Here is a 22,814-nt window from a genome sequence, read left to right as displayed (position 1 = left end):
ATGTTACCTGAATCTAGGGAGTTTTGGACAATTAAAATCAACGTATCAACTATCTCACTTGTCACTTCCTTTAAATATCTAGAATGAAATCCATTAGGACCAAAACAATTGTCAGCCCACATTTAGAACAAATTTGCTCAATGCCACTTCTCTGATGATTGAATTTTGCCAGGTTTTGCCTCTTTTGTACTTCCTAATTTATAGCCACTGCTGGTTGATACTTGCATCTTGCGATTATACAAAAAACTCTTCAATTTCTCACTATCAATTCTCCAGCCTCACTTTCCATAGTTCCAAAGTTCACTTGGCTAATTATTTTATTTTAGCTATTTATAGAAATTCTTACTTTAAAATCTCATTAGTTTTTAAAAAAGAAAACAATATACTTTCCCGCTTTGAAAAGTTTTTTTTGGTCATACTTCATGGTTTTTATCTGCTGTCCAACCCTCAAACCTGTCAGTCACTGAACAATTAATAGCATTCAAATTAAAGAGGAAGTATCTCATATGCTTCTTGTTAAACACTGTTCGAGAGGAGACGATAGTTGAAGCTGTCACCAAAGCAGACAAGGAACAAAACTTAATTTAAAAAAAAACTTGATAAAATTTGCCTTCCCCAAATAGTCATCTTTTGTCCCTTGTCCATAACAAACTTGAACCGCATAGGGTCATGGTTGCTGTCACTAAAACGGTCACCCATTTTGATATTCCTCATGGCTTCTTTCCCAAAATTCAGCATTGCACCATCCCTTGTTGGGCTTTCTACATATTGACACAAAAAACACTCCCCGGATACATTTCAAGAAATATGTCCCTTCTAAACCCAACTTTTTAATTTGTTGGGCCTTTGTTTGCATGGTGTTGCAGCAAAATGAATTAACAATCCAAGTTCTCAGTCCAAGCAAGAAGGTTCCGATTTTCAAGGTGGCCCCCACAAGGATGCAGTGGAGATTAGCAGCCTCCATAAACTCTCTTTCTAAATGAAATAAGTATAATTTGTGCGCATTTTTGTCAACCTAAAACAGGGTTCAGTGTGTTAATATACATGGTTTCTAGCACACAGAATTGCATCACACTGCAAGCTTATAGCAAATTTGCCCCAATAATTTAGTTTAAGAAATCTTCTCTACTTCCCTAACAATGCAACACACAAGAAAATCAGGACACAGTTCAGGAACAGACTGTCCAAATGGTACAGTCCCATTTTCCTAGTCTTTGCCACTGCCCAACAATGGAGAACCTACCCTTTGAGACATGCATTCATCTCTTAAATCTGATTTTCTCTACACCAGTTTACACATGGCTCAGGTAATAATATCTTTGAGGTTCTGCTAAATATGATACCTAGCTCCTCATACTGACTGTGCATAATCTACCTGTCATTGGTACCAACATGCACCACAGTGACTGAATCCAGCCCATCCCACTGACTTTTTAATCCAACCCTGAACCATACCATGGTTCAGGATAATAGCCATCAGGACTCTCACCTTGGAGGCAATGGCCTAGTGGTATTATCACTGGACTGTTAATCCAGAGAAAAGAGCTCAAATCGTACCACAGGCATTTGGTGAAATTTGAATTCCATGAATCCCTTACCAATTGTTGAAAAAGTTCATCTGATTCACTTATATCCTTGAAGAAAAGGAAACTACCATCCTTACCTCTCTGGCCTTCACATGATTCCAGACTCAGTGCAACGTGGGTGACTGTTAAATGCCCTCCGGGAATAAATGCTTGCCTGCCAGTGATGCCATCATCCCATGAATGAATAAACTCATTGCTGGAGAAAACTTTAATCGTTCTTTCTGACTTTATGCCCGTCTTACACCAAGTTCCTCATACTTTTGTGGCACGTGCATGAGAAGACAGTTTGCGCACCGATTTAGCGCTGAGATGAGGAGAAATTTCTTTATTCAGACTTGACAGCTTGGGGAATTCTCTGTCATAGAAGGCAGTTGAGGCCAAAACATTGAATGTTTTCACTAGAGAGTTATATGCAGATCTTATTTAATGAAAACAAAGAATGAAGAGAAAATGGGAACATGGTACTAAATTGGATGATCAGTCATGATCACATTGAATGAAGGAGGACATGTGAAGAGCCGAACGACCTATTCCTGCTACTGTTTTCTATATTTGTATAACACGACTATGGCATTACAAGACCCAGCTATAAGACTTCATGGACAATTTCAAGCTGGTCTTAACTGACAGGAGGGAAGGGTACCCACAGTATAAGGAGATAGTTAGGAACACATACATTCAAGCCACCACCCTCGCCCTCCATGACTACCAATTCCTTGGTAGCTACATTCAGAATACGCATATGAATAATGGCTATGAGGTAAGATCACAGCATAAGGCACTAACCATGAAACCATGCCCCAGCAAAGAGTGAAAACATTTCAAAGTAAAAAAGCGAGATGTGATTGCAATTTTAAATGCACAAGTACATTTTGTAAACCCAATCCTAAAATTTAATCTCTGGAGAAATATACTGTCAGGAAATGTTGCATCTACATTTAGAATCAAAGAATCCCTATAATGAAGGAAGAGGCTATTCGGTCCATTAAGTCAACACCGATCCTCTGAAGAGCACCCCACCCTATACTCCATCTTACACTAACTAAGGTTCATCCACCTAGCCTGCATATGTTTGGACTTTAGGGGAACTAAAGCACCCGGCAGAAACCCATGCAGACAGGGGGGAATGTGCAAACTCCACACACTGTCACCCAAGGATGGAACTGAACCCAGATCTCTGGTGCTGAGAAGTAACAGTGCTAACGCAATGAGCCCCTTAATGCTGAATTACATTTACTAATAGATCCTAACTTCATTTACCCCTTTAAGCAGCAGAATAATATTGCTGGTAACAAACTCTATTTTCCATTGCCTTTGTGAGTGCACAAATGAAATCTATTTTATCGGATCATATGATGAGCTGTTAGTCAAGTTAGATCACATGGGATGCAGGGTAAGCTTGCCAACTGGATATAAAATTGGCTTAATGACAGAGACAGAACAATGGTGCAGGATTGTTTTTTTGGACTGGAGACCTGTGACCACAATGTTCCGTAGGGATCCACTTTTGTTTGTCATTTATAATTATTTGGATGAGAATATAGAAAGCATGGTTAGGTGGTTTGTGGATGACACCAGATTGTGGTATAGTGGGGAAGAATGTTATCTAAGATCACAAAGATCTCTCAATTAATTGGGCCAATAGGCTGCAGAGTGGCAGATGTAGTTTAATTAGGATAAATGCAAGGTATTGCATTTTGGTAAAACAAACAAGCCTCGGACTTATACAATTAAAAGTAGGCACTTGGAGATAGTGTTGACCTAGGGGTTCAGGTACATAAAGTTCGCAAACATATAGATAAGGTAGTTAAGAAGGTATTTAGCACAGTTGGCCTTCTGGCTCTTTTTAAGTATAAAGTTGGGACATCACGTTGAGCTTATACATGATGTTGCTGAGGCCTCTTCTGGAGTACTGTGCCCAGTTCTGGTTGCCCAGTTATAGGAAGGACATTATTAAGTGGGAGAGGGTTCAGAGGAGATTTACCAGGATGTTGTTGGGAATGGAGGGTTTGAGTTATGAGGAGAGGCTGAACAGGTTCAGACATTTTTCCAATGGAATGTAGGAGGTTGAACCTGTAGAAGTTCATTAAATCATAAGGGTATAGAGCAGGTGAATTGCAGGTGTCTTTTCTCTAGCCTGGGGGATTTCAAGATGAGACGGGACTTTTTTTAAAATGAGAGGAGAAAGATTTTTTAAAAAGTGGTTCAATGTGTGGAATAACATTTCAGAGGAAGTGATGAATGCAGGTACAGGTACCACATTTAAAAGCTATTTAGACAGGTACGTTAATAAGAAATGTTTGGAGGGATATGAACCAGGCACAGGTAGGGGTAACTAGTTTAGTTTGGGATTATGGTCGCCACGAACTGTTTGGATCGAAGGGTGTTTCGTGCTGTAAGACTCTCTATTGGAAAGTTGGAGAGAGACTTTTACAAACTTAATATTTATTCATAAAATGGTCAATTTTATTCTTTAAAAAATGGCAAACATCTAAAACTTTTCACAAGTGCCAAAGTATATTCAAACTTGATTAGCCTCTTCGAAACCTCAAGAATTCTCAGATCAGCACAGCAATGTACAGTTTAATTGATCCACGTTGTAGTCTGTGCTAGATTAATTGTTTTTTTCATTAAACTGATCTCACCGTTCCCCACCAGTCAGGTGATTTTCTTCGTCCATTGACTCAGTTTACTTACGCATGAATACATTGCGTATACACCATTCTGATAAACGATATCTAAAAGTAATTTTAATCTGTCCTGTTTTCATACAAAATAATATCCATACTCGCAACTACGAACGCGGGTGGTAATATTCCACATAGTACATCGAAAAAAAACGTCACCCGCATACTTTTCATACGCATTCCCCTCTCTTCCGGGAATTTAGCCGATTTGGACTGACGGGATTTCTCCATTCTACTTCAAATTTCAGGTTTCATCTCACGACTATCAAAAAGTTAGTCCCCGTCCGCACTTCTCACCTGTGCTGTCTGTTACACCCCCAACCGACGACGCCATGCTCTCGTTCGGGGTGCAGCTCAATCCAGGCCGCTTCCTCTTTCGGGGCAGGTTTTAACCAGTCTCGCCCGTGTCACCGTCCCAGTCAACCGATGGCTGAGTGCCGAGGCCTGAAGCCTGAACCTGCGACGCTTTTGTTATGGTCTAAATATTTACCGCGGTCTGTTGGAACAACCTCTCACCAAATTGCCTTCGTCACGGCAGTTTGTGAGAGCAGTTTCGCAGGAAAAATACAGTATTTTCTGCTGCTAATGACCATCAACCGTTTGTCCACCACCGACTCGATTTCTCTTTTCTCTGGTGTGTAGATGGCGGCCGGAATAAGAATTCTAATTGGAACTATTTTCACATCAAAGAGTCCACTACACTTAAACATCCAATCAGTGTTCCAAAAACGACATAACTTCCACATTTTATTGGAAGACTTTTATAACTTATTATGTTTTCAATGAACATATTATTTAGACTTTTCAGATTCGGCTATCTTTTCAAATTCGTAAGATTTTCGCGGAAGGACCAGGACAAGGTTGTATCGCACTCATCAATGCTTCACAATGGAGTATCACTGCGCCTCAGCATTGCGGTGGCTGTGGACATGGAAGCGCATGCGCGTCAATAACAATTCGATGGAAAGGTCGAGAACGTTCACGTGAGTGCCTGGCACGATGATCGTGACTATCTTAATACTATACTTCCCGATAGTTAACTAAGCGACGTGGCCTTAAACAACATATTGAAATATAGAAGTTGAAATGAAAGCTTTGTTTTAAAATTATACAGTTAGCGTATTAATGTGGGGTCAGGAAAGAAGTGATGTTATAGAAAATATTAATGTGTGAGTGGAAGTGACAAATGAAGCACGTTGTCACCCATTATAAGGCAAAATAAACACAAGAATTAATGTCAGAATCAATGCCTATATTTAATTTGCGTAAATGTCAAATTAATTCCGATGTTTATTTTGCCTTAAATTACTTCTGTTAGGACCATTATAAATATGAAATTTGTGATCTGTGCAAATCATTTTTTAAGATTAATAATTGAGCACAAACTAAATTTTCAGGTGTTCAGACAATTACTGTAACAAAACGTGACAAACTGATAAATATATTTAAGATTTTCTTTGCTTCCATACATCAGTGCGAATGTAGATTTAGTTGAGGCAGAAGACTTATTTGAGTAAGTTACAAGTGCAAGACTTCAGTTAACAAGGTTAAAAATCACACAACACCAGGTTATAGTCCAACAGGTTTAATTGGAAGCACACCCGAAAGCTCGTGTGCTTCCAATTAAACCTGTTGGACTATAACCTGGTGTTGTGTGATTTTTAACTTTGTATACCCCAGTCCAGTATTTCCGAATCAGTTAACAAGGTTACAGAGAGGCTCTCTGCCTGTATTCCTGCTGAAGGGCTTTTGCCCGAAACGTTGATTTTACTGCTCCTCGGATGCTGCCTGAATTGCTGTGCTTTTCCAGCACCACTCTAATCTAGACTCTGGTTTCCAGCATCTGCAGTCATTGTTTTTACCTACCTCAATTACATGCAGAGCAAATCAATGATTTACTTTCACTCTATGTTCAATTTTAGACATGATTTGGAGATGCCGGTATTGGACAGGGGTGTACAAAGTTAAAAATCACACAACACCAGGTTATAGTCCAACAACTTTAATTGGAAGCACTAGCTTTTGGGGCGCCGCTCCTTCGTCTGGTCGTTGTGGAGTGCACAATTGTAAGACACAAAATTTATAGCAAATGTTTACAGTGTGATGGAACTGAAACTATACATTGAAAAATACCTTGATTGTTTGTTAAGTCTCTCATCTGTTAGAATGACCATGATAGTTTCACTTCTTTCATATGTTAATCACAAAACGTTGTTTTAAAAAGTTACATTCTCAGCTTAACTGTAACAATTGGTGTCAGCGCAGATGAGACGTTGAAGGTGTTAACCCCGTGTTCCCTGTCTGTGCCATAATGTTTAGACTGATTCAAATCTAAAAAGTGAGGTAATAGAGTCTTACATGGATTCATGCAGTTTTTGAGCAAAGTACAATGTAACTGCAAGTACAAATTCACCCCACAAACATATATGTGTACGTGTGCATGTAGGTTTTTGTTTGTGTGTGTATGTGTCTGTCTGTGGTGGGGGTTTGTGAGTCTGAGAGAGAGTATATGTGTGTGTGTATAAAGTGGTCTAAGTCTGTGAGAGGATGCGTGTGGGTGTGAGTGTCTGTGTATATGTGTGTGTATAGAAGTGCGTGTGTGTTTGTGTATAGTACAATGGTGGTCACCTGTAGTGGGACATGAACCAACGGTCCCGGTTGAGGCCCTTCCAATGGGTACGGAATGTAGCCATCAGCCTCTGCTCGGCCACTTTTCGCTGCTTCCTGCCCTGAAGTCCGCCTTAGAGAATGGTCACCCGAAGGTTCGAGGTCGAATGTCCTGGACCGCTGAAGTGTTCCGCAACTGGGTGGGTTAGTCCGTTTGCCAATGACACTAAGGTCAGTGGTGTTGTAAGTAGTGATAGAGGTGTGCGGTGTGTGGTGCCCATTCATCCGTTGCCGTAGCCTTTGCTTGATTTCCCAATGTACAATGCCTCAGGGCATACTTGCCTGCAGTGTATGAGTTAGACAATGTTGGATGAGTCGCATGAGTACCTGCCGCATACATAACTCTGTAAACTTTTGCGATAAATTCTGTGTCTTATAATTGTGTACTCCACAACTGCTTGATGAAGGAGCGGTGCTCTGAAAGCTAGTGCTTCCAATTAAACCTGTTGGACTATAGCATGGTGTTGTGTGATTTTTAACCCGATAAATTTAGTTTTCTTGACTGAGATGGGAGACTTTTGATTCTTAGCTAAGCCACTAGATGGAGCATCTTTTAATGGCTGGACTCAGCCATAGAGAAAAGACCATCAGCAAAATTACACAACATTAAATGCCTGCTAAAGTATATGCTATTTGATGAAAATTGATTGTTTTTCTACATTATGTTGACTTAATTGAATGCTTGAGGACAGAATTATCATTTGGAAACAATAATTTGACAGGTGATAATCTACTTGACATTCACAACCCCCCATCCCACACACACTCCCACACGCACCCTCTCACTTTACACTCTCACACACACACATATATACACTCTCTCTCACAGACACTCACAAACCCCCACCCCAGACACACACACAAACCCACATGCACACATACACATGTATGTTTGTGGGGTGAATTTGTACTTGTAAAGTTACATGTACTTTGCTCAAAAACTGCATGAATCCATGTAAGACTCTGTTACCTCACTTTTTAGATTAAAATCAATCTAAACATTATGGAATAGGCAGGGAACACATGGGGCTAACACCTTTAACATCTTATCTGTGCTGACACCAATTGTTACAGTTAACCTGAGAATGTAACTTTTTAAAAAAAAAGTTTTGTGATTTACATATAAAAGAAGTGAAACTATCATGGTCATTCTAGCAGATGAGAGACTTAACAATCAAGGTATTTTTCAATGTATAGTTTCAGTTCCATCACACTGTAAACATTTGCTATAAATTCTGTATCTTACAATTGTGTAGTCCACAACAACCAGATGAAGGAGCGATGCTAGTGCTTCCAATTACAAGCTGTTGGAGCTAGTGCTTCCAATTAAAGCTGTTGGATATTATCTGGTGTTTTGTGATTTTTAACTTCAATTTTAGTAATAGAGATGTAGATTAGATTAGTTTTTAACTTCAATTTTAGTAATAGAGATGTAGATTAGATTAGATTAGATTACATTACATTACATTAGTGTGTGGAAACAGGCCCTTCGGCCCAACAAGTCCACACCGACCCGCCGAAGCGCAACCCACCCATACCCCTACATTTACCCCTTAACTAACACTACGGGCAATTTAGCATGGCCAATTCACCTGACCTGCACATCTTTGGACTGTGGGAGGAAACCGGAGCACCCGGAGGAAACCCACGCAGACACGGGGAGAACGTGCAAACTCCACACAGTCAGTTGCCTGAGGCAGGAAAGCACAGAAACAGACCCTTTGGTCCAACTCATCCATGCTGACCAGATATCCTAAATTAATCTCGTTCCATTTGCCAACAGTTAGCCCATTTTCATATACCCATTCATATGTCTTTTAAATATTATAAAATTGTACCAGCCTCCACCACTTCCTCTGGCTGCTCCCAGACACATGCTACTGCATGAAAAAATTTCCCCTTAGGTCCTTTATAAATCTTTCTACACTCACTTGTTCTGGACTCCCCCATCCCAGGGAAAATACCTTGTCCATTTATCCTATTCGTGCCCCTCAATTTTATAAACCTCTATAACGTCACCCTTCTGCCTCTGATGTTCCAAGGAACACAGCCCCAGCCTATTCAGCCTCTTCCTCTAGCTCAAACCCTCCAACCCATGCAACACCCTTGTAATATTTCTGAAGCCCTTCAAGTTTCATAACATCCTTTCGATAGGAGGGAGACCAGAATTTCACACAATATTCCAAAAGTGGCTAAGTAATGTCTTGTACAGCCGCAAAACAACCTCCCCCAACTCCTATACTCGACGTTCCATTCTTTGAACCTGAATCAAACATCATGCATTCAATTTGTAATGTACAAATCAGGCTCACTACATTTAACCAAGTACTAGGACTTTATGAAATCCATGACAAGCATTAAATTTCTGAGGGAATACGTTTTGATATGGCTGGAAGGGCAGCACAAATTGAGCAGCAGCCACTACACATCTGCATAGCCACTACACATCTGCATAGCCAATGAATAAAATATACTGAATTTTAAATTAAATACTGTAACATGTGAATGTAGGTGGAGTCAGGACAGAGTTAATAACATCCCTTCGATCCATCCCTGCCCCATGCTAACTTACAGTCCCTCCCTCTTGCCAGCTGATATGGAATTAAGTGTGGCTAAACAGACAACAACAGTGAGCAGCAGCAAAGAGGCTAGCATAGGAGACGTTCTTCTTGACACCATCCCTACACCACTGCAATGTCAGAATAGTTGCAAGCTGAGGCAAAATTGTACATTAGATTCCCAAGTGAAACCTTAGCATAATGACCATCAGTGCGAAATGTTTGTGGTGGAATTTTTAAGTCAAGGTACTTCTTTCCAGATACACTAATCCTAATGTAAGCATTTTTCAAATGTCATAGGGCACAAAAAAACCTGTCACTTATATTGAAAATGAAATGCACCAAACCCTCATTCTTTGCGGTGTTAGGTGCACAGACAACTAATATCACAGATATCACAAAACTGTCCTATGTACCAAGAAGACCTGTACAATCAGACATGATGAATCATTAAAAGAAATGGGGTCACCAGAACAGAAAGAAGGTTCACGGAGTTCAAAACATCAACTCTGCTTTCTCTCCATAGATGCTGCCAGATCTCCAAAAGATTCTGTAGTTGTTTTAGGTCTTCAGCATTTGCAGTTCTTTGTTTTATTTAAGCAATGGATGGGGTTTGGGACCAATCTCATGTGTATGCGGATTTGCAAGTCATAGATAACAATTCTCTAAACTGTTCAGTAACACTTGTCACTTGTGCTACCCAGATATATAAATCTGAATACAAACAAAAAGATAATGGAGTAAAGTATATGGGAAGACCACTACTCCAAGATATCTTTCAAGTCACTCCATCATCCGAAATTGCAAATAAATTGCTGTTCCTTCAGTGCTGCTGTATCAAAATCCTGGAACTCCTTCCCGAACAATATTATTAAGTGTAGCATTTCAAGGGAGCAACTCACCACCACCTTCTCAAGGGTAACTAAGGATGGACAATAAATGCTGGCATGTGAAGTCCACATTTTTCTTTTAAAAAAGATCAGACACACGAGAAGCCAGAATCTACCAAGGAGTGACAATATAAAGGATCTAAGAGAATAGGAATCAAAATAAACAACATTGTAAAGTAACTAAAACAGATCATATCAAGACCTAATCTGCAATCCCAAGTCCATATTTTCTTTTCATTTGCTATCAGCAAAGAATTTAGAGATAGAAATTTTAGTCAATATCAGAAATCTGACAAAAATGAATTTCTAGAAATACAGGCAAATTACTGTCTGGGGGAAAACCGGTTTTATGTTTCAGGCAGAATCTTTTTGAACACCAGTCCTAAACTTCGGATAATTTGGGAGACGGAGGGGGTCATTGAGAGGAGTTACACGTAGTCACACCTCATGTACAAGAGAAAGGCAGATGGGTTACAGTCAAGGAATGGAAAGGGAACCAGCAGACAGTGCAGGGATCACCTGTGGCTGTTCCCCTCAATAACAAGTGTACTGTTTTGTATACTGTCAGGGGGATGACTTACCAGGGGTAAGCCATGGTACAGTTCTCTGGCACAGAGTCTGTCCCTGTTGCTAAGATAGGAAGGAGGAAGAGGAGCATAGCATTAGTCATTGGGGACTCTTTAGTTAGGGGGACAGATAGGAGGTTCTGTGGGAACAAGAGAGACTCACGGTTATCGGGATCCTTGAAGGGGAGCAGCCCCAAGTTGTGGTCCGCATAGGCACTAACAATATAGGTAGGAAAAGGGATGGGGATTTCAGGCAGAAATTCATGGAGCTAGGGTGGAAGCTTAGAGCTAGAACAAACAGAGTTGTTATCTCTGGTTTGTTATCTGTACCACGTGCTAGAGAAGATGGTAAAAAGGGGGAGGTGTGGCATTGTTAGTTAAGGACAGTATTACGGTAGCAGAAAGGACATTAGAGGACTCCTCTACTGAGGTAGTATGGGCTGAGGTTAGAAACAGGAAAGGAAAGGGCATCTGTTGGGAGTTTTCTATCGGTCTCCAAATAGTTGCAGAATTGTCGAGGAAAGGATAGCAAAGATGATTTTGGATAGGAGCGAAAGTAACAGGGTAGTTGTTATGGGGGCTAACTTTCCAAATACTTACTGGAAATACTATAGTTCAAGTACTTTAGATGGGTCAGTTTTTGTCCAAATGTGTGCAGGAGGGTTTCCTGACACAGTATGTAGACAGGCTAACAAGGGACACTGGATTTGATATGGTCAGGTGTTAGATTTGGTGGTAGGTGAGCACTTTGGTGATAGCGACCACAGTTCAGTTATGTTTACTTTAGCGATGGAAAGGGATAGGTATATATTGCGGGGCAGAAGTTATAGCTTCTGGGGGAAAAGCAATTATGATGCAATTCGGCAAGTTTTAGGATGTATAGCATGAGGAAGGAAACTGCAGGGGATGGGCACAATTGAAATGTGGAGCTTATTCAAGGAACAGCTACTGAGTGTCCTTGATAAGTATGTACTTGTCAGGCAGGGAGGAAGTTGTCGAGCAAGGGAGCTGTGGTTTACTAAAGGTGAATCTCTTATCAAGAGGAAGAAGGCGGCTAATGTTAGGATGAGACATGAAGACTCAGTTAGGGTGCTTGACAGTTACGTATTAGCCAGGAAAGACCAAAGAAGAGAGAGCTAAGAAAAGCCAGGAGGGGACATGAGAAGTCATTGGCAGGTCAGATCAAGGAAAGCCCTTATATAGGTAAATCAGGAATAAAAGAATGACGAGAATAAGACTAGGGCCAATCAAAGACAGTAGTGGGAAGTTGTGCGTGGAGTCCGAGGAGATAGGAGAAGCAATAAATGAATATTTTACGTCAGTATTCACACTGGAAAAGGACAATGTTGTTGAGGAATACTGAGATACAGGCTACTCAACTAGGGGATTAAGGTTCACAAAGAGGTGGTGTTAGCAATTCTGGCAAGTGTGAAAATAGGTAAGTCCCTGGGCCGGATGAGATTTATGCTAGGACTCTCTGGGAAGCCAGGGAGAGGATTGCAGAGCCTTTGGCTTTGATCTTTATGTTGTCATTGTCTACAGGAATAGTGCCAGAAGACTGGAGGATAGCAAATGTTGTCTCCTTGTTCAAGAAGGCAAGTAGAGACAACCCTGGTAATTATAGAGCAGTGAGCCTTCCTTCACTTGTGGGTAAAGCATTGGAAAAGTTATGAGATAGGATTTATAATCATCTACATCTAGAAAGGAATAAGTTGATTAGGGATAGTCAACATGGTTTTGCGGTGTTAGGTTAAGCCGAACAAACCTTATTGAGTTCTTTGAGAAGGTGACCAAACAGGTAGATGAGGGTAAAGCGGTTGATGTGGTGTTTATGGATTTCAATAAGGCGTTTGATAAGGTTCCCCAAAGTAACTTATTGCACAAAAGAGAGGCATGGGATTGAGGGTGATTTAGCAGTTTGGATCAGAAATTGGCTTGCTGAAAGAATACAGAGGGTGGTGGTTGATGGGAAATGTTCATCCTGGAGTTCAGTTACTAGTAATGTACCGCAAGGTCTGTTTTGAGGGTCACTGCTGTTTGTCATTTTTTATAAATGACCTGCATGAGGGCGTAGAAGAATGGGTTATAAATTTGCAAATGATACTAAGGTCGGTGGAGTTGTGGATAATGCCAAAGGATGTTGCAGATTACAGAGGGACATTGATAAATTGCAGAGCTGGGCTGAAGGGTGGCTAATGTAGTTTAATGCAGAAAAGTGTGAGGTGATTCACTTTGGAAGGAGCAACAGGAATAAGGAGTACTGGGCTAATGGTAAGATTCTTTGTAGAGTAGATGAGCAAAGAGATCTCTGTGCCCACGTACATAGATCCCTGAAAGTTGCCACCTAGGTTGATAGGGTTGTAAAGAAGGCATACGGAGTGTTAGCTTTTATTGGTAGAGGGATTGGCTTTCAGAGCCATGAGGTCATGTTGTAGCTGCACTTGGAACATTGTGGACAGTTCTGGTCACCACATTATAGGAACGATGTGGAAGCTTTGGAAAGGATTCAGAAGAGATTTACTAGGACATTAACTGGTATGGAGGGAAGGTCTTACCAGGAAAGGCTGAGGGACTTGAGGCTCTTTTCGTTAGAGAAAAGAAGGTTGACAGGTAACTTAATTGAGACATACAAGATAATCAGAGGGTTAGACAGGATGGACAGTGAGATCCTTTTTCCTCTGATGGTGATGGCTAGCATGAGGGGTCATAGCTTTAAATTGAGGAATGATAAATATAGGACATGTGTCAGAGGTAGTTTCTTTACTCAGAGAGTAGTAGGGGCATGGAACACCCTACCTGCAACAGTAGTAGACTCACCAACATGAAGGGCATTTAAATGGTCATTGAATAAATATATGGATGAAAATGGAATAGTGTAGGTTAGATGGGCTTCAGATTGGTTCCACAGGTCAACACAACATCGAGGACCAAAGGGCCTGTGTACTGGGCTGTAATGTTCTAAAAAAAGGTCAATTTTGATGATCAGCATGGAATCAGAATTTTACAGTGCAAGAAGCAACCACTCAAGGAGTTATACAGTAGATTGACTTCATGGATGATAGTCTTTGATTGCTTTCTGTGCACTACAGACTGGACAAGCTAAAGAAAATTAGAAAAAAATGTGTTGTTGTAGGAAGATTCACCTGACAAAGCAACAGCGCTCTGAAAGCTTGTGTTATCAAATAAACCTGTTGGACTATAACCTGGTGGTGTGCGACTTCTGACTGTATAGAAGGATTGACAGTGCTTGAACCAAGTTTTAGAGCAAGTGGAGGTCAAACAGAAGGAACAGTCATCACTTGAATTAAAACTGCATCAAAGTTATCAAGCGGGAGCAAACAGGAGTATCTAATACAGCAGGTTCTGGCGTACTCAGGTTTAGAACTAAAGAGGATGTATGATTAATAAAGTTTTTAGAATAAAAGGCATGACTTAATTAAGTATAAATGGGGTCAGAGTAGAAAGTAAAGCAATTTGCTGTACAGGATATACCACACATCACAGAAAAAATATACAAGGCTCAAGATTTGGGGCGGCACGGTGGCTCAGTGATTAGCACTGCTGCCTCACAGCACCAGAGGCCTGGGTTCAATTCCCACCTCGGGCAACTGTCTGTGTGGAGTTTGCACATTCTCCCAGTGTCTACATGGGTTTCCTCCCACAGTCCAAAAATGTGCAGGTTAGGTGAATTTGCCATGCTAAATTGACCATAGTATTAGGTGCATTAGTCAGGTGAAAATGTAGGGGAATGGGTCTGGGTGGGTTGCTCTTCGGAAGGTCGGTGTGGACTTGTTGGGCCGAAGGGCCTGTTTCCACACTGTAGGGAATCTAATCTAATCTAATCATTCCAGAAATTTTAAGAATCAGAATTATATGCATGTGAATGCAAAACACTGAGTTAGAAATTCCAATATCTGTGGAGAGATGTGATATAGTATCCAAAACAGGAATGTGACTTAAGGTTAAACTGATTTATAGCCTTAATACTGTATTGCTGTTTAAAACATTCTTATGCAATCTAGGAATGAAAGAAATGAAGTAAGATGTCAGTTTAATGAAACATTCTGCAACAGCAGTGGAATACAAAATTCTTCTGTGGGATTATATTTAAGACAGAGTACAAAAATATGAAGAGAACTTGTACATTCTTAATGATTCAAACAGATATACTACAGAATGAAGTTTGGAAGATTTGATTCTGCTCAAACAATATAGATAATTCAGATTGTAACAAGGAAAGTATTTTTAGGATGAGTATATGACTGTGACTTGATCAGTGTGTATTGTTCCAATTTAGTTTTGGAACTTTCAGGGGAAAAACTAATTGACATGACCAAAGGAGAACTGTGGTTTAATAATCATAACATACTGCAATTGAAAGAGATAATGAAAACTAAAGATTAGAACATGATATCTAAAGAAAATCAAAGTTTACTGTTATAGGAAGGGGTCTTTTCAAACTAATGGGCAGAAAAATTAGCAATGATTCCAAGTAGAAATCATTCAAATGGATCATGGAGAGTACAAATTAACACCAAAAAGGTAAAAATAAAACATCAAAATTGAATTATCTGCATAAATAGACTGATTAAAATTAAACGGTCCTAATATGCATGCATAAAGGATAACATTGAAGATATTAAACATCTACAAATTCACATTGCTAGCTTCCTTAATAACACCAGGATAAAAGCATTAAATAATGAGAATAGATTCCAAACAGAGTCTTACATTCTGGAATGAAAGTGATGATCTGCTTGGTGATTATAAGTTGATAAAATACTCAGTTGGGTGGGAAATATCTAAGGGATATGGTCTTAAAATGAGAGAGAGGCTGATGAGAAACTGTGTCCAAATGATGGAAGACTGGATTACTCCTTGTAAACGATTCCGTCCAAACTCCAGCTTTTTCGAATGCACCCATGAACTATATGATACCTGATGATGGAGGAAATGATGTACATAAATAAATACAGGTAATTCTCCTATAACACCATTGTTGCATTCCATTGAGGCCCCGTTTAACAGAAAGTCACTGAATATCAATAATGGGGCCTATGGGAAAAGTGGGGTTGGGGCAGACCAGCAAAAAAAATCACTCAGGATTGCTCAAACATCACCCAAAACACAAAGAATAACACAGCCTGAATGAAGATTGAAATCATATTTATTAACAAATCAAAATTTAATACAGTACATTTAAAAAATGTAAGAAAGCTGCTCTCCGTACAGTACCTCTCTCAGAAAGCTGCTCTGTCAGCAACAGTAATCGGCGCATGTGCAGTAAAGACCAGCACTGATATCACGCATGCACAGAATAGCACGGAGACTTTGGCACATGCGCAGAATGGGGTGGAGATTTCGGCACAGACATCAGCGCCTGCACAGGACAGAACGCACGAACCGATCCCTGCTGGAATTGCGCTATTGCGACTTTAGGTAAGCATTTTTGAAAACAGAGTTCCCTAATTCTTTAGCGACGTTATAGCCAAATTGCGCTGTCAGAATGTGCATTATCCAAGAACTACCCGTAATTGACAAACAAACAAGTGTTCAAAGAAGAGAAAGGTAAGGAAAATAGAACATGCTGAATATTTCATTACCAACTGGGAATTCCTAACAAATTATAACAGTAGGCATGCAGTTTGTTTGCAGCAAACTTTAAGCGAACTTACTTGCCTCTTGATTCCAAACCTGTGACATGATGAATGTGGTGTGACTATGCTGTTTTAAAAGGATCTGAACAGACAAAAAGCTGCAAGATGTTGCTTTAGGTAAGAATGAATACTAAATTGGTAAGGTTAACGTTATTCATGAACTTGTAACAAAGGAGCCATAGGGGCTACTGCTTAGAAAGCAAGTACATTCTGTTCAGCTATAACATATTTCTTCAACGCAAATTGGCTTTAACATGATTGAAGAATTTAGATAGTCATTTATAGAATGCAAACTTTCCTTACCTGTATTGGCTAAAACATGATTCCAGCCCCATTAGTTGGCAAAGATGAGATTATTGTCTTGTTAATCTTTTGAGGGTGAGAGAGCAGAGGAATGACCCCAAACTTCCAGTTCAACGCACCAGTGTTCCCATGCCAAAAGTTTGGCCTCACACCAACTGCAGTACTCCAGAGAAGCTCAATGCAAACTGGAGGAGCAACATCTCATTCTGCCAAGATTCTTTACAGCCCTCAGGATTCAATGTTAAGTTTAATAATTTCAGAGTGAGAATACCTTCCTCCATGTTCGTTATCCACCTTTACACACCCAGGTTCTGCAAAGATTGCACCCACTACAGCAAATCCATTTTCAGCTATTCACACTTGGCATTAGCATCTATTCAGCATTTGTCTCTTTTCCAACTTATCAGCAATTCATTTGTCTCCCTTTTTTTCCTCTCTCTGTACCATCTAGTTGACTCACTGTCACATCATTCCCCCAACTCCAGCCACACACACCAATTAGCACAAATACCACTTCTCAGCTTTCAGTTCTGAAGGGTGAGTGGTCACTGAAATCAAAACATGAACTCTCTCCTCTCCTGAGATGCTGCCTGACCTGATGAGTTTTTCCAGCACTTTATTTTTACTTCAGATATCCAGCATCTGCAATTCCTTACTTTATTATATACCCTGGCTATATATGATGATGATGATAAAAATCTTAATTAGGCTACCAAGAGACAACTGAGTTTTGAGGTGTCAGTTTTGGCCTATCTGAAGCCTATCACTTAGGTAGCAAACATTGAGCAGGGTTTCGAACCTGTTTGCTTTCAACCTGTTAGCTCTGGCCGAAGTAGTTTTATCAATCACTTAGAAACTGAAAGGTGAAAACTGATCAATCCCTCTATTCCTGAGCCTTGGACAAGCCAAGGAATCTTATACATGAGGGTGTGTGAATAGAAGTCCAGGGTGTAAGTTTCTTTTTGAGTATTAAGCAAACATGTTGTGTACATGCAATAATTTGGGAGTAAAAACAGAAATTGCTGCGAAATCTCAGCAGGTCTGGCAGCATCTCTTAAGAGAAATTAAAGTTAATGTTCCAGGTCTGGAGTCTGTTTCTGAGGAAGGGTCACTGGACCTGAAACATTAACTCTGATTTCTCTGCATAGATACTACCGGACTTGCTGAGCTTTTTCAGCAACATCTGTTTTTGTTCCTGATTTACAGCATCTGCAGTTCTTTTTGGTCTTTATTTAATAATTTGTGTGTCTCAAGTTGTTGATACCCAGAGCAAGCCTCTGAAACCAAAAAAAAAGTTATTAACTTACAAAATGTGTTATTTTAGTAAATTACACCACCAAGTTCTAGTAAGGAAAAACCAATAGAAAATGTGAAAACTAATAGATTATTGTTCAACATTTTTATACAGGTTCATGTATCCTGATAGGTGGAATTAAGATTCCAATCAATTTTGATTTCATTGATGGGCAGAATAGGGTTGAGGAAGAGAATGGCCTATTTTTGTTCCACAAAATACACACAGTAATTTCAAGTTCCAAGGCATGCCAACAAGTATAATATATTTAGTTCATAAGACATAAAGTAATTAGATATGTTATAAATAATACAAACATATAATTCATAACTTATCTTGTTAGTAAACAAGACAGAGAGGAGTTGGCATATGAGCTCAAAGTTGAAATTTAGAAATCCCCAGTATAATGAAGTTAGTATATAAATAGGGTAAAGTCAGACTACAGCATCAACAAATGTCCCAGTTCTAAGACAGGTCTGGTGAGGAAATGAATCCAGAAGCTGATTTAGGGCCATCCTATAACGGATACATTGCTGGACGAAAGGAGACAGTATGGAGAGTTGACAATGGGTTAATACATATGTTGCACTCGAAGTCTGAAAGAGGTGACAGGTGTACTCAAAATAGCAATGCTCACTAACTAATCCAATGTACCAATTGCAGAGTGAATAAAAGCAGCAAACATTTGGAGGCTGTAATGTAGAATCCAGAGCTGGATGGAATCCAGAAATAGATCAGAGTTAGCTTAGTGTAATGGAAAATTTTCACACATGGGCAGAAAACTAAGGTCATCACAGAAGAACAGGTTAAGAATGGCTCAGCAGGGAATACTGTCTTTGCAGAATACAGCAGTGACTGTTAAGGCCCCTGCTAAGCTTAAAACTCTGAAAAACATTACTTTCTTTCCGAAAGTAATTGAGTATGTCATTGAGTCAAACAACACAGAAACAGATCTTCTAGGAGAAAATGAGGACTGCAGATGCTGGAGATCAGAGCTGAAAATGTGTTGCTGGAAAAGCGCAGCAGGTCAGACAGTATCCAAGGAGCAGGAGAATCGACGTTTCGAGTATGAGCCCTTCCTGAATAAGGGCTCATGCCCGAAACGTCGATTCTCCTGCTCCTTGGATTCTGCCTGACCTGCTACGCTTTTCCAGCAACACATTTTCAACACAGAAACAGACCCTAGTCCAATCCTATGCTGACCATATTCCAAAACTAAACTAGTCCCACCTGCCTACTCCTGGCCCATATCTGTCCAAACCTTTGCTATTCATGTACTTATCCGAATGTCTTTTAAATGTTAAAATTGTACCTGCATTCACCACTTCTTCAGGAAGTTCATTCCACACATGAACCACCTTCTGTGTAAAGGAGAATTGCCACTTATGTCTTTTTAAAATCTCTTTCCTCTCACCTTAAAAATCTTGGGGAGAAGACAATTACCATCAACTCTATCTATAGCTCTCATTATTTTACAAACTACTCACAGGTCACCTTTCAACCTCCTACACTCCAGTGGAAAAAGTCCCAGCCTATCCAACCTTTCTTCATAATTTTCATACCCAGCAACATCCTGGTAAATCTCTTCTGAACCCTCTCCAGCTTGCAAATATCCTTCCAAGAAGTGGACACAGTATTCCAGAAGCGGCCTCACCCATGTCCTGTACAACCTCAACATTACGCCCCAACTCCTAAACACAAAGGACGGAATAATGAAGGCAAACATGCCAAATGCCTTTTTAACCATTCTGTCTATATGTGACACAAACTTTAAAGAGTTATGTGCCTGCACCCCTAGGTCCCTCTGTTGTATAATACTACCCAAGGTCCTACCATTAATTGTATAAGGCCTACCCTTGTTTGTTGTTACAAAATGCAATACCTTCCATTTATCCATCTGACATTTTACAGACCATTGATCTATTTCATCAAGATCACTTTTTGTAATCTTAGAAAACCTTCTTCACTGTCTACTATGCCGCCAATTTTGATGTCATCAGCAAACTTACTAACCATGCCTTCTACATTCTCATCCAAATCATTCATATATGTGACAAACAAAAGAGGACCCAGAACCAATCCCTGTGGAACACCACTGTTCACAGGCCTCCAGTCTGAAAATCATTCCTCCACCATTTTTTTTTAACAAGCTCAAGTGTCTTATTAGCTCTGCAGCATTTTGAAATCTATTCTCTGAAATAACTCAGAGGCTGGTATCCCATCGCCAAGTCGATCTTTATTTTCGTGTGAAGAGTTCCTCACACTGATCCAGCTCCCTCAGAGCCAGCTCTGAGAGTGACAGAACCTTCTGACACTCCTGTTTTTTTTCTACCCTTCCTCCACCATTATAACACTGTCTCCTGCAGTTAAGCCAATTATGTATCCAATTGGCAAGCGCATCTTGAATCCCATGTGACCTAACTTTACTAATTAGTCTACCATGCGGAACCTTGTCAAAGGCTTTATTAAAATCCAAATAAACAACGTCTGCTGCTCTGCCATCATCAACCTTTTTGGTAACTTCCTTAAAGTTTGTGAGATAAGATTTTCTTCATACAAAACCATATGGACTATCCCTAATCAATTTTTGCCTCTCTAAATGTCCATAAATTCTATCTCCTTATAATCATCTCCAACAATCTATCCAGAAACGAAGTCAGACTCACAGGTCTATCGTTCCCGGTTTCTCCTTCCAAGCTTTCTTAAACAAAGGTACAACATTAGCCACCCTTCAGTCATTAGACATCTCAGCCATAGTTATACATGATGCAAATATTTCTGTAAGGAGTCTCGTAATTTCCTCGCTTCCCACAACATTCTGGGATATATTAGATCAGGTCCCAGAGATTTAGTTATCTTTATATTCTCCACAATCTCCCAAACTTCTTCTGTAATTTGAATTGTTTCTAAAACTTGAAAGTTTATTTCTTTGCATTATCTAGACTGCATTTCTTTCACCACAGTAAAAACAGACAGAATATTAGTTTAGTATCTCTCTCATCTCCTGGGGTTCAACACAAAGACAACCTCCTTGGTCTTTAGGAGGCCATACCCTCTCTCTAGTTGCCCTCTTGCTCTTAATGTATATGTAGAATCTCTTTGGATTATCTTTAACCTTATGTGCTAATGCTATCTCATATCCCCTCTTTGCCTTCCTGATTTCTCTCTTAACAATGCCCCTCCAATCTCTATATTGATTTAGAGATTCAATTGAAACTTTATTGCTGGAACAGCACAGCAGGTCAGGCAGCATCCAGGGAACAGGAGATTCGACGTTTCGGGCACAGGCCAGAAAAAGATGGGGGGTGGGGCCAGTGTAGTGTAGAGATTCAATTGAACCAAGTTGTCATTATCTAAAATAAGATTCTTGACTAGAACCTCGATATCTTTATTTATCCATCATTCCTTAATCTTACCAGCATTACCCTTCACTCTATTGGGAACAAAATGCCTCTGAACTCTGGTCATCAGTCTTGAATGCCTCCAATTGGTCAGACATCCTTTTACGTGTGAACAGTCTACTCCAATCAACTTTTCAAAGTTCTTGTCTCATACCATTAAGAGTTGCCTTACTCCAATTAAAACTTTAACTTTTATGAAAGGCTTGTCCGCTTTCATAACTATTTTGAAACTAATAAAATTAGATCACTGGACCCAAAGTGTTTCTCCACTTTTACTTCAATCACCTTCCCTTCCTTATTGCCCAAAAGAAGGTTTACCTTTGCTCCCTCTCTAGCAGGAGTATCCACATATTGATAAAGAAAATTTTCCTGAATAAATTTGACAAATTCTTCACCATCTAAGCCTTTAACACTATGATAGTCCCGGTCAATGTCTGAAAAAATTTAAATCCCCCATTATTACAATTTTATATGTATCTGAGATATCCCAATATATTTGTTTCTCAATTTCTGTCTTACTATTGGAGGGCCTATAGTACAATTCCATCAGTGATTTTTTTCTTATTTGTAATTTCTACCTTTTATATTTTAACTGGATGACCTTTCAGAAATATCTCGTTCGAGCAGTAATGTATTCCTTAATCAAAAATGCCATCCTTCTCCCTCTTTCCTTGCCTCCTTTTCTATCCTTCCTGTAGCTTCTAAACCCCAGAACATTGAGCTGCCAGCCTTTCTATCTCTCATCCAAGTTTTTACAATAGCTATGATGTTCCAATCCAATGTTCTTAAACATGCCCTGAGTTCAGTGAGACCCCTTGCACATAAATAAATGCAACTTACTTCTTCAGATTTACTACATACACTCTGACATGCTTTTCTCACATTCAGAACTTCCCCATCAATCCTTCCATTTACACTGCTGTTTAGAATTCCTCCACTTGCCTTCTCTATCAGTATAAAGTCTCCCTTAATAGAATGAACCAATTTCCCTACTAAGATATTGGTCCCTTTCCAGTTTAGGTTAGATCCATCTTTTTTGAACAGGTCTCTTCTATCCCAAAAGACATTCCAATTATCCAAAAATCTGAATCCCTGATACACCAGCTCCTCATCCATTGATTTATCTCATTTAATCTTTTGTTCCTTCCCTTGTTTGAGTTTGGCATTGGGAGTAAACAAGAAATTACTACTTTTAACATTTTACT

The 22,814-nt window shown here is 39.7% G+C and overlaps 1 protein-coding gene and 1 long non-coding RNA gene across 4 annotated transcripts in view; one reads left to right on the top strand and one right to left on the bottom strand.

Annotated features, from left to right (window-relative positions):
* Positions 1–4,880, bottom strand: part of LOC122557248 (UDP-N-acetylglucosamine--peptide N-acetylglucosaminyltransferase 110 kDa subunit) — an 81,691-nt gene extending 76,811 nt beyond the window's left edge. The window contains exon 1 of one of the 2 annotated variants that reach the window (XM_043704749.1): positions 4,571–4,880. In XM_043704749.1, coding sequence (XP_043560684.1) covers positions 4,571–4,607 — 37 coding nt within the window. In that variant the 5' untranslated portion in view covers positions 4,608–4,880. The remainder of the gene's footprint in view (positions 1–4,570) is intronic. The other variant, XM_043704748.1, reaches the window with a different exon arrangement.
* A 21-nt stretch (positions 4,881–4,901) lies between these two features.
* LOC122557251 overlaps positions 4,902–22,814 on the top strand; it is a 74,832-nt gene continuing 56,919 nt past the window's right edge. For both annotated transcript variants that reach the window (XR_006313779.1, XR_006313778.1), the window contains exon 1: positions 4,902–5,256. This is a non-coding gene — a long non-coding RNA (uncharacterized LOC122557251). The remainder of the gene's footprint in view (positions 5,257–22,814) is intronic.

The sequence above is a fragment of the Chiloscyllium plagiosum genome, chromosome 15, assembly GCF_004010195.1.
Source record: "Chiloscyllium plagiosum isolate BGI_BamShark_2017 chromosome 15, ASM401019v2, whole genome shotgun sequence".
In the NCBI taxonomy this organism is placed as follows: Eukaryota; Metazoa; Chordata; class Chondrichthyes; order Orectolobiformes; family Hemiscylliidae; genus Chiloscyllium; species Chiloscyllium plagiosum.
This window is presented reverse-complemented; position numbering and strand designations above follow the sequence as displayed.